Consider the following 12,361-nt stretch of genomic DNA (forward strand, 5'->3'; position numbering starts at 1 on the left):
TACAAACATGTGTATATAAAATAAACTCATCATAGATACCAAGGTAGAAATATTATATGTTCGCCAGACGCGCGTTTCGTCTACAAAAGACTCATCAGTGGCGCTCGAATCAAAAGTTAAAAAGGTCAAGTAAAATACGAAGTATTGCCAAACACAGCTAAAGGAATCTGTATCTGACTCTTAATATTTTTCGGGAAATTAAGCCTTTGAAATGCAAATAGATATTTTGATATGCTTATATTAATTACAGACTTTATAGTGAATTGCAGTTTTCAAGAATGCCTTTTCTGCATAACATCAGCTTTATTCTATTCCTAATTGAAATCAATGTGTTAGGTGAGTGAAAAATATTACATCTGTGCACTTGTTTCTATATTTTTTCATTAATTGTTTCGATATGAGGGATAAAATATGCTTAATCAAGAGATAAACAATTTTCATTTAATATCTTTTTGTTAAATAGTACTAAACTGAAGGATTCTCGTGTGTTATATTTTACAACAGAAATTTTGTGCAACATTTTTAGACATCTAATTAGCATTGAAGACGGAATACTGCCCTTCTAGTTTCTTAGGGTAATAATTTCATTTGAAATTATTCGGTTATATCTCGACATGACTTCATTTTATCACACATATTCACTGATTGATAGATAAAGCGTATATTTATATGATAATATAAAGTATAGAACGCATCTGGAATAGGATTGTGAAAATGTGGTTAACCTTCAACTTTATCAAACACATACCTTTGGTTACTATGACAAAAATTACTATGAGGAATGTTTGATATTGTATCCTATTGTGGTGGAAAATACCTTTTATCGTGATCAAAACAATTGGAAAAACAAACATTTCCAATGCGTGTGTCATCCGGAATGTAATATATAAAATTAAATAACACAAAAAGATTTTATTTTTTAAATGATGATTATTTGAGGAAAATAAAAGAATAATTTGTCAGGGTTTCTATTTTTATGTTTAGTCACAAAGCGTAATGATTAAAATAAGATAACCTAAAATACTATATTAAGAGTATACGTCAATTATACAGGAAGCGAACATCATGATACTAGTAGATTAAAGGCAACGATAGTTTAACGATGTTTAAATCTTAATAATAAACGAAGAAATGTGTGTTTATTATTTTCTTTAATACACCACTCTTTCCGATTGTTTCTATCTCCGCTGGATTGATCACGGATACAGGATATAAAATTTTCACTTGTATGTATACTTGTAAGCTCATTTATAATCTGCTTAAACTATTTGATTTAAAAGTGGGTTTTTTTAAAGCAAACATGTAAATAGCACAGCCATAAAATACTTGATATTGTTATATTTTAACTTTAGCCGAAATTTCTTCTATTGATGTTTGTAATCTCGCAAGCAATAGTAACGTATTTTCAATAACTTCTTTCCTCACATACACGACACATATTTTAAACGCTATTAATAGTTTATCTTCGGTTTCGATGAATTAATGTCATCTGACAAAAAAGGGTTAGTATTTACTCATAATATGGCAAATTACTTTATCTTCACAAAGTCAGTACACTGAAACAACATTACAATATAATGTTTTATGTAGACACGATAGTGCAATGAATGCTAACATATAAATGTTTCCTGACCAAATTAAAACCCTTTATATCCTTTGATTTTAAAATTTGATGTTTTACCTGAATAATTTCTTTATAATGAATAAATATTCAGAAACAATGTTTGACGACAAAGACCCATAAACTGATGTAAATGTATTGACATAATGTGTTAACGGCGATGTGATACGAACATTAAGGTTGGACATAAAACGATAAGATCGTTTGTTTCATTAAAATTAAATTACACCGTAAAGTTACTATTTTTTTAAAGAATACACACAGTCATTTGCATTAACATATATTTATAGTTTTTCTTTAAGAATAAATTAGAGACAAATTATTTTCTTTTTACTGAAGTATTTTTTCCAATAAATTTTAACAAAATTCAATTAAAGAAAGGCAATTTATCACAAGTATTTGAAAGCTAGTATAGGCTGGTTCACATGCTACAATACCTGCATTCTAAACTTTAATGTTTATTTCCAATTCGATTTCACTCATATCTACATTGAAACGCTGTGAAAAAAAATTAGTTTGACATTAAATGAACATACATCAAAGGCCAGTATATCAATTCAATTTATGAAATTTATTTATAATCAAACTTTATATGTATATTTTTTATGATGAAACGTTCAACTCACTTTCATCATTAATCTTAGATTTGTCCTTTTCAGTTTCAATAAAAATGGATATAGATACAATTTCGTTTGGTAGAGTTATTGTTTTGACCTGCAGAGTCCATGGAATACGAACAATCGACATCACAACAACAAGACAGTGGTCCATGGGGGATGATGACAAGCTGTTATGTTACAATGGTCGAATAAATAATCTTGGGAAGTATAAAGAAAAGGTACTTCCAGGAAATGAGTTTAGTCTTACAGTATTCAATGTAACGGAATCAGATCTCAATGTAGTTTATCAATGTCGTTATGGATTTGATGCAGCAAGTAAATTAATTGAAGCAGACGAACCAAAAACGTTTTGTAAGTATGAAGTCTGATATAATAGAAATAACTAAAATGGATAACCTAAATTATATGTTTCGTGCATAAATAATGATGTGGGAGAAATTAAGTTTACTGGTGGGATATAATCTAACAGAAGTCAAAGTGCAAAACAAATTAGAATGGAAGAAGAAATCAAGAAATTTAAAACTTTGCTGAACGATACGAAGTTTCTTGGTGTTAAACTAATCGTCTGATTAAACAAATTGTAACATGCAACAGAAAGATACCGGTGTTCAAGGGTCATACATCGATTGAGAGAATACAAACAAAAACATTGGGAAACGCAACAACTTTAAGAGGAAAAACAAACGAAAAATAAGGAAACGGAAGTGACCTTGCTTCTTTTACAGTTCGTACGAATTTCGCAATTTCCCAATTGGTATTTGTTAACCTGGTATTTTTTTTTTGAACCGATAGATGAAATTTTAACATCGGTAGACTATACTTTTTTCTGCAATGTCAAGTTTAGCTTGTGCAGGCTATTATTATAAGTTTACTTACTTTAAAACAAGACTACATCGTAACAAATACACATTGAATTATGGGCTATCGGTTAAAACAATCACGTGCATCTAGTGAGTATACTGAAGTGTTTATGTATGGTAGCTTTTTCTATACGATGATTTTCAAATGTAAAACTATTAGCTATTGTTTTGCATTTTCAGTGTCATTAAGATTGGTGAAAGATTCTATTATGTTAGGAAGATATATCATATTGACTTGCACAGTAAATGGATTAAGCACAGTAGATAGAGACGTTACAAGACAGTGGTCAATGGGAAAAAATGACGAACTATTAAGCTACAATGGTCGAATAAACAATCGCAGAAAGTATGAAGAAACTATTCCTCATGGGAATGAGTTCAGTCTCAAAATATTCAATGTGACAGAAAAAGATGTAAATGTAACTTATCGATGTCGGTATGGTTTCGATACAGCTACTTATTTCATCGAAATGAACGAAAGTGTAAGTCTTCAGAAAAGAGTTTCAAGTTATCATTCATTTAATATATCATCATCTTATAATGCATCAGTCCAAAAAGACGAAGAGAAAAAAAACAATGGCACAATAGCATCTAAAGGTAAGCTTACTATTATAGTGAATACATTTCCAACTATATTACGGATGTATATATAAAACTATCATATGTTATGCATGTTATGGGAAGATACTGATTCATTTGTATGGATGAAAGTTTGTTTTTTTAATTGTGTATTTCACAAAGTTATGTGACAGATATTCAAAACAGGGAAAGCCATCAACAGACAAAAAAGACGCAAAACTTTATAAACCAACCGAACGAATGGAAAAAAACTGACATATTCCTGACTAGGTACGGGCATTTTCCATGGAAAAGGATGGATTTAACCTGGTTGTTGAGCTAGCAAAACTCTCATGCTTCATATGATACATGTCGTTTATAGTTCCTTCTATTGTATAGGCAGCTGGTTTTACATGGTTGCAGAAATTTGTATTCAATAACTGAATGACTGAAATTGTTGACCAGATCATATTTCTAAACAAGAACAAAATCAAAGTGACCTGCGGTGAACCCTACGCAACTGATTAGAGACATTTTTAACGGTGTTTGTACACGGATCAACACTTTCATGGATTAATTATCAATGCATCACAAGCCGTAAAAAATTACCTTTGTTTGTTAATCAAGACTTCTATGTAAATGTGATTGGTATAAGATTTACAATTAAATTAATTTAATTACTCTGTATTTGAAACTATAATTGTTTAATATACAATTTAAAGATAGGCGAAAGTACGACAGCGATATTCAAACCCAAAAGTCGAAAATAAACTGACAACGTCATTGCTAAAAAAAATAAAAAAATCAGAAAGACGATAGTGCAAAAAACACACAGAAAAAGTAAGACTGAGCAACACGAAAATGCACAAGTAATTTGAAGTCCAATATTGTTGCTGACAAATTTATGGAGAAGTCGTATTATAAAAAATACCAACTCCTCAGGAACAGATGATACTTATATTGTCTACTTTGTCGGACTTTAATGCAATTTGGTTCATAAACACGTACACAAACAATAATTGCTATCATGATAGGTTATTTGTAGAAACGGCAGTCGGTAATTCATTGTTTAATTGACACAAAAACAGAGGACCAACCTATGTTTGTAGTACGTTTGACTTTCGTTTATATGTTTATTAAAGGTAATAACAAAAACACTGCATCAAACCTAAAATCTAAACTTTTGAATAGACGTTTAAGATTCATCCGAGTACTCGTGAGTACTCGAGTATCTTGACCGATTATCCGAGTATTAAATTTCAGATCTTTTGACATCCCTAAAAAATACATACACATATATTTAGTTCACTGTAAGTAAATATGGCCACGGGCACTTTCCTACTAGTTTACTCATAATAACGGGCTACTTTACTCTTCTATAAATTACCGGTATAAGCTGTTGCAAGTTTCTTTAATCTTAAATATATATTTGTCATAAGCACACCGTCACCCTCGCTTTTTAATGGATTCTCACTGTTAAAATTCAACTTTTCTGAATTTTCTCCTGCTACAGTTTAATTCAGTTTATTCTACTTTTTGTCGTAATGTTGCCTTGATTGTATTATTGATTTATAAATTTCGAACAGCGGCATACTACTGATTTTTATAGTTTTCAACTGATTTTTATAGTTTTCAACTGATTTTTATAGTCCGTTCTTATGTTGTACTGTTATACCACTGTCCCTGGTAGGGAGAGGGTTGGGATCCCGCTAACATGTTTAACCCCGCCACATTATTTATGTATGTGCCTGTCCCAATTCAGGAGCCTGTAATTCAGTGGTTGTCGTTTGTTTATGTGTTACATATTTGTGTTTCGTTCATTATTTTACATAAATAAGGCCGTTAGTTTTTTCGCTTGAATTGTTTTACATGGTCTTATCGGGGCCTTTTATAGCTGACTATGCGGTATGGGCTTTGTTCATTGTTAAAGGCCGTATGGTGACCTACAGTTGTTAATGTCTGTGTCATTGTGGTCTTTTGTGGATAGTTGTCTCATTGGCAATCATACCACATCTTCTTTTTTATACTGTTGCCTTTTTTTTATTGTACTTTGAAATCGTCTTATTCATTACATCATTACTTTACTATCAAAAACAATTTATCTTGTTGCCAAAATGACACATGCAAACGAAATATGAACAACGTTATATAACAATATATTCTTGAGAAAATTATTGTTTTTCAATGCTTTTCAACTTTTCTATGATTTTATCTTATAACTGTTTTCATTCGAGCAACATTGAGGAGTTATATGTAGGTTAAACCCATCTATAACATACCATTTTACAATTCGTTTATGTTTGTTACGTTCCTACTTGTCGATTTAAAAGTGTCCACATGATTGCATGCATACATTGTAGGATAAATATAGTTTATGGTCAATTTAAAGTTTTGTTAAAGTTTAAGTTCGCCTTTTTTTTTTCTTATCTAAAAGATGAAATATGGGTGTTGATTGACTGTACTCTCTACGTTCTAATTATATTATTTGCTTCTTTACAGAAAACTTTGGAACAAAAACAACTATGATATTGTTATCGACACTGATTCCGTTAGCTGCAATTTTGGTATTAGCAGTTGTTCTTTTTATCGCGAAAAGAAAAAACCAACGAAAAGGTAAATGAAACAATGTCTGAATAATTGTATGTGTTGTACCAGTATGTACCTAACTTACTTTTTAAATGATGTTTTATAATATCAGACACATATAATAACATTATCATATGTCTCTGATAATATTAACTTCAATTTGTCTTAATTTTTCTTAATGCAGTGATCGATGTATGTGTGTTTGGTGTATAAATTATAGACAACACTTACTGTATAGAAATGTGGTTTCGCGAGATGCAAAATTCATCAATTCATCTTTGGTATATAAACAATAAAAAGGAATACTGAATTATCTTCTACCGTATGTTTTAAAGAAAATACAGTCGAAAGTCATGTCTATATTACTACATAAATTTCAATTTAAAACATATCAAAATAGATATAGGAAGATGTGGTGTGAGTGCCAATGAGACAACTCTCCATACAAATAACAATTTAAAAAGTAAACCATTATAGGTTAAAGTACGGCCTTCAACACGGAGCTTTGGCTCACACCGAACAACAAGCTATAAAGGGCCATTTTTCTATCTGTGGGTTTGATATAAAGAAATCTTTTAATATCGAGAAAATACAAATAGGATGCATAAGAAGTTTTAGTTAAGTATGATAAAATTCTAGATACATCCTACATAGCATTGGACAGTTATTTTGGATGTTTTCAGTATTTAATCCTCTTCTTTTGTAAGGTTATTGTGATAAACTTCAGGCACGGATCCAGAAATTAAGAAATGATCCACCTTCGCAAAAGGTTTCCAGTCTGATTTTGGAAGATATATATGGGATTTTAAGAAATCTGGATAAGGAAATGAATAGTTCCAAAACACCCAAATCCCTGTATTGCCTTCATTTGCCTTCATATAAACTTATTTCTTTTTCAGGAACAAAGAAAAAGAACAAAAAAACTGACAAAAACATTACAGAAGATGAGACTTTTTTGTCATCGACTGAAGGTTAGCCATATTAAAATAAAACAACAATACTGGTTTATTGTTCCACTTATCAAGTTTACAAAGGGTTAGGTTTTAATATAATATAAATTTTGATAAAAACAGTATTGACGAAAACAACGAGTTTACTGTTAAGTTCGATACAAATATTGTCATGCAAATCAAATGGTGGTCCTCTCAAGAATATAATAGAATAGTATCCATTTCTGACATTCAATGAGTCTTAACTGAAATTGTTGTGGCAATAATATTTCCCCTAGATCTCATTACAAACTATTTAACTGAAATACTTTTTTTCACATTTCAATATTTCTGAATCAACCTTTCTGAAATTTCATTGAAAGTGTTGTGATTAATCAGCAGTTAATATCATTAATGGTGCCTATTTCAATGCACCAGATGTACATTTCTATAATTAATGTCTCTTCATTGATGTTGAGGCCAACATATTTGAAAGTTTAAAACCTAATATAGACGTTGAAGAACTTATAAAACCAAAAAGGACCTTTAATAAATCCAAACCAAAAAGGAATCGGATGTATTTAAATTAATCAATATCCGTAAACATTCATGTACTAAATCTTAATAATGACGATTTTGTTTCCTTTCAGATGAAAGCTTATGAAATAAAGTAAATTCTAAGATTGAAGCTATTGTCTTGTCATATTATGAAAGTATGAAGTTTGTATACTTATGGTAGAGGGAGGCATACTTCGTTGACAAATAATTCCAGTGCTTCAATTGGGATAGACTCTCCACCAGAGACCAAATGAAGTAGAAGTTAGCAAGTATAGTGTCACCGTACGACTGTCGACAATGCACAAAATCCATACCACATAGCAAGCTATAAAAAGCCCCCGAAACAACAACGATTACCACAGAATAACATACTTCTAATTTAAGACAGGAACATACAGAATGTTGCGGAGTGTGACACAATAAGCTAAATCATTTTCTCGAATTATCTCAAATCTATTTTTACAATTTAATTTGAAATGAATTTGAAGAAAAACTTATGACTATGTTTGAAGCACGATTTTTAGTTTATTTGAAATACGAACTCTCGATATAGAGATGTTGTAGGAGATGTTTTTTATTATGTTTGTAAACGTTGCCTTTTGTCCAATTAAAGCATTTATTAACCTAACCATTTTTGCTTGTGTTTATTAGTGTGTGTATTTTGTTTTATGTTTTTCTAACTGCTCCTGAAGTTTTATGTTTATGATAGAAATTAACAGAATATGATCGCATTAATTTGGTAAATTATCAATTTATACACGTTATACATTTTTTACAAATGAATTGATATTGCAAAAGAGGGACGAAAGATACCAAAGGGACAGTCAAACTCACAAATCTAAAACAAACTGACAACGCCATGGCTAAAAATGAAAAAGACAAATAAACAGCAGCACACACGACACAACATAGAAAACTAAAGAATAAACAACACGAACCTCACCAAAAAACTAGGGGTGATCTCAGGTGCTCCGGAAGGGTAAGCAGATCCTGCTCCACATGCGGCACCCGTCGTGTTGCTTATGTGATAATAAATCCGGTAAATAGTCAAATTCGGTAGGTCACATTCATGAAAGGGAAGGGGATTGTAGTTACGACGTCAGGAACATATCCGATATCATTTGTGAAACGGTTATTCCATAACGGTCAACCAACTCGTGATGGCGTCCCTAAATATTTACGAAGGGATGACTTCAACTTCACCATTTGGAACTCTTGGTTTAATAGCTTCCTTGTGAGCAGCAACCCTCTATCAAGAAATTCATGATAGGAAATGCAAGCACGGGAATATCGTATCAATTGGGAGATATATACCCCGTATGCAGGTGCTGCTGGAATGTTGCTTCTTAGAAATGGAAAGTTCACAATTGGAAAGCTGAAATCATCTCTTTCGTCGTAAAGTTTTGTTTTCAACCGACCCTCCTTGTCAATTTCTATATGTAAGTCAAGATATGAGGCCGACTTAACTGTATCTGTAGTATCCTTTATCTCTAGATAGATGCGTTCCACATAGTCACCAAATTTTGAATTATTTAGTGAAAGAACATCATCTATATAGCGAAAAGTAGAGTTAAAGGATATTGCTAATTTCTTATCTTTCTTCCTTAGAAGTTCCTGCATGAAGTCAGCCTCATAATAATAAAGAAAAAAGTCGGCAAGTAGAGGGGCACAGTTTGTTCCCATTGGAATGCCGACAGTCTGTTGAAAAAACACGTCCTCCGAACGTAACAAATATGTTGTCAATCATGAAATCAAGCATCTTGATAATATCAGTTTCAGAGATTTTTTTTGTTCGAATCAGAGTGATCCTTTACAAAGTAGGATTTATCCCTCCCTAAGACAAGATACTTGTATCTACGTTGGCCATTCTTTTTTACGAAGCAAAGCAATACCAACTCTTTCAATTTGTCTTTTAGTTTGGAATGTGGAATACTAGTGTACAGAGTAGAAAAGTCAAATGTTTTAATACTGTTACAAGATGAAAGTGAGTTAGATTGTATGTACTCTAAAAGATCTTTGGAATTTTTAAGTATCCACATCTGATTCACGCCCCCTCTAGAATAGGCAGTTTCACAATAACTTTGAAGCCCGTGTTTGATTGCTGATAAAATAATTTAGAAAGAGGTTTCGTGGAGCAATTGAAAGACCCAGCAATATACCGTTGTTTGTAAGGACACTTATGTAGTTAAGGTATCCAATACAGTGATGGCAGATCCAATTCTTCATCTTTGGTTGAAATTCCAAAGGAACACAGAACAGACCTTTGATTATAAATGATTTCCTCTTTGGTAAGTGTCGTGAGGGTATATGTTGAGTTTCCAGGTGAATTGTCAATACCTAATTCGTTTATCAAGCAGTTAATGTAATGAGTTTTACATACAAAAACGATGTTGTTTGGGGCTTTATCTGCGGGGACAACAACATATTTGTCATGGAGGTAGGATAGGTGTTTTGCAACATTTGATTCTTTAAAGATTGACGTAGCATGGGCATTGATAGACCCATTCAGTTTCTTAATTCTGATTTGTATCAACGACCTCACTGCCTTAATCCATTCGGAAAGAATGTCTACGTCTTCCTTCTCGCGCTTAGCCCATTGCCTTGCATAATCCTCAACTGAATCCATCAAAATTTTAAAGTTGTATTTCCAATTGATGGATTTAGGCTCAAGATATTTCGAACCTTTCGATAACACATTTCGTAGAGAAGTGTTATTCACAATGTTGAGGTCACCGGTAATAACGTGGCCAGCAGGATTATATGTGAATTGGGAACGAGCACAGGTGCAATCAGGAGGTTTAGACTTGAAGTCGTCAATATCAAGATCCTGCAAAACGTGTTTGTAATTGAAATTTTAGTTGCAATAGGTTTGGTATAGGTATAAGAAATGATTGGTACAGACTGGTCTTTGAAATAAGGAGGTATTTTCGATTGAACTAATTTATGATGAAGGATATTGCCTAAGTTGACGCCATCGATTCCTTTGTTGGCAATATACACATTTCAGTTTGCAGTTTTCGTTCTCCTTCGTTCCTTCCTTAAAATTTCCTCAGATTTTCTCTCCTTCTAAATTTGTCAGGCTATACTTATCTTTCGTAAGTATTTCATTTATCGCAAATTAATAGTTTAATTGACTTTGTTGAGTTCATCTTTTCATGACATCAAATAAGGGACATCAGAAATTCATATCTTAATTGTCATCTTGAATTAGCTTTAAATGTTGGTTTAGAACAAATTGTATAGAAAAAATATATTTCAGATTTTCTGGTGTGATATTTCATGTATATGCTTTCAAGAACCTATAGGAATGCAAAAGAAAGGACGAGAAAATGTATCCTAACCGAATGGATCGCTCAATCTATCAAACTGAAACAAACCTTTCTACTTTATGTACTGGAAGTGTTAGTCTAGGTATGTATATACTAAAAAGACTGTCAAGATATCGAAAGTTAGCTGATACGTGTCTTTTTTTTATTATTATATCTGCCACTGTATCATCTCAATATCTTGATAACTCTAAGAGTGTTTGAACACAAAAGCCCCTAAAGGTCAACGTATTATCTTCAACAAAAGACAAGTGTTGAGAATGGAAATGGGGAATATGTAAAAGAGACAACAGCCCGACCATAAAACAGACAACAGCAGAAAGTTATCAAAAGGTCTTCAATGCAGCGAGAAATTCCTGCACCCGGAAGCGTCCTTCAGCTGGCCCCTAAACAAATATATATATTAGTTCAGTGATAATGAACGCCATACTAAACTCCAAATTGTACACAAAAAACTAAAATTTTAAATTATACAAGACTAACAAAGGCCAGAGGCTCCTGACTTGGGACAGGCGCAAAAATGCGGCGGGGTTAAACATGTTTATGAGATCTCAACCCTCCCCCTATACCTCTAGCCAATGTAGAAAAGTAAATGCATAACAATACGCACATTTAAAATTCAATTCAAGAGAAGTCCGAGTCTGATGTCAGAAGATGTAACCAAAGAAAATAAACAAAATGACAATAATACATAAATATCATCAGACTACTAGCAGTTAACGGACATGCCAGCTCCAGACTTCCATTTAACTGATTGAAAGATTATTTCTTCATCATATGAACATCAGGCACAATCCTTACCGTGAGGGGTTTAGTGTCATACCATTATAACATATACGAGAAGAACATAACCCGTGTCATGCCAACAACTGGTTTTTAAATAAATGTGTTTAGTTCCGATGCAAAGACCTTTAAGTGAATCAATATTAACGCCAAAAAATGCAATCTTTAATGACCTGACAACAGTATCGAAATTATATCCCTTCTTGATAAGTCTATTTAAAGGTTTTATTAGCTTATAGCATATCTCAAACTTTTAACTAAGTTTTTAAAAGGTTGTTCATGACTATTTGCTTGATATACAGATTATTAGCTCCCTCGTCATATAATATCTTTATCCATGGTAAATAAAAAACGGATTGTGATGGACTGCTATTTAAGGGCATACGATACAGTTACAGGGGAGTCATTGACGTTGTTAACGTAAATTGTTATCAAATTAAATGCACGCTTAGTGAAAGCACATTAACATGATATGTGGCAGTGGTCGGTGTCTTTTTTACAGTATTAAAAAATGATAGAT

General features: G+C 32.2%; 1 protein-coding gene across 1 annotated transcript; it reads left to right on the forward strand.

The window, feature by feature from the left end:
- Positions 1 to 272: 272 nt before the first annotated feature.
- On the forward strand, positions 273 to 8,360 carry LOC143058790 (uncharacterized). Its single transcript, XM_076232240.1, has 6 exons — positions 273 to 336; positions 2,281 to 2,592; positions 3,282 to 3,698; positions 6,159 to 6,272; positions 7,145 to 7,216; positions 7,825 to 8,360. The coding sequence occupies exons 1-6, from the start codon at positions 279 to 281 to the stop codon at positions 7,836 to 7,838; spliced, it is 987 nt and encodes a 328-aa protein (XP_076088355.1). The 5' UTR covers positions 273 to 278; the 3' UTR covers positions 7,839 to 8,360.
- The last annotated feature ends 4,001 nt before the right edge of the window (positions 8,361 to 12,361 follow it).

This window comes from Mytilus galloprovincialis, chromosome 14, assembly GCF_965363235.1.
Source record: "Mytilus galloprovincialis chromosome 14, xbMytGall1.hap1.1, whole genome shotgun sequence".
NCBI lineage: Eukaryota > Metazoa > Mollusca > Bivalvia > Mytilida > Mytilidae > Mytilus > Mytilus galloprovincialis.

What these genes read in the sequence shown, in the direction of transcription:
- LOC143058790 (XM_076232240.1), top strand. Translation starts at nt 279, where the DNA reads ATGCCTTTTCTGCATAACATCAGCTTTATTCTATTCCTAATTGAAATC. An exon ending in AATTGAAATCAATGTGTTAG is followed by an intron (nt 337 to 2,280) that starts GTGAGTGAAAAA and finishes TGTCCTTTTCAG; the next exon opens with TTTCAATAAAAATGGATATA. An exon ending in AAGAAAAAACCAACGAAAAG is followed by an intron (nt 6,273 to 7,144) that starts GTAAATGAAACA and finishes TTTCTTTTTCAG; the next exon opens with GAACAAAGAAAAAGAACAAA.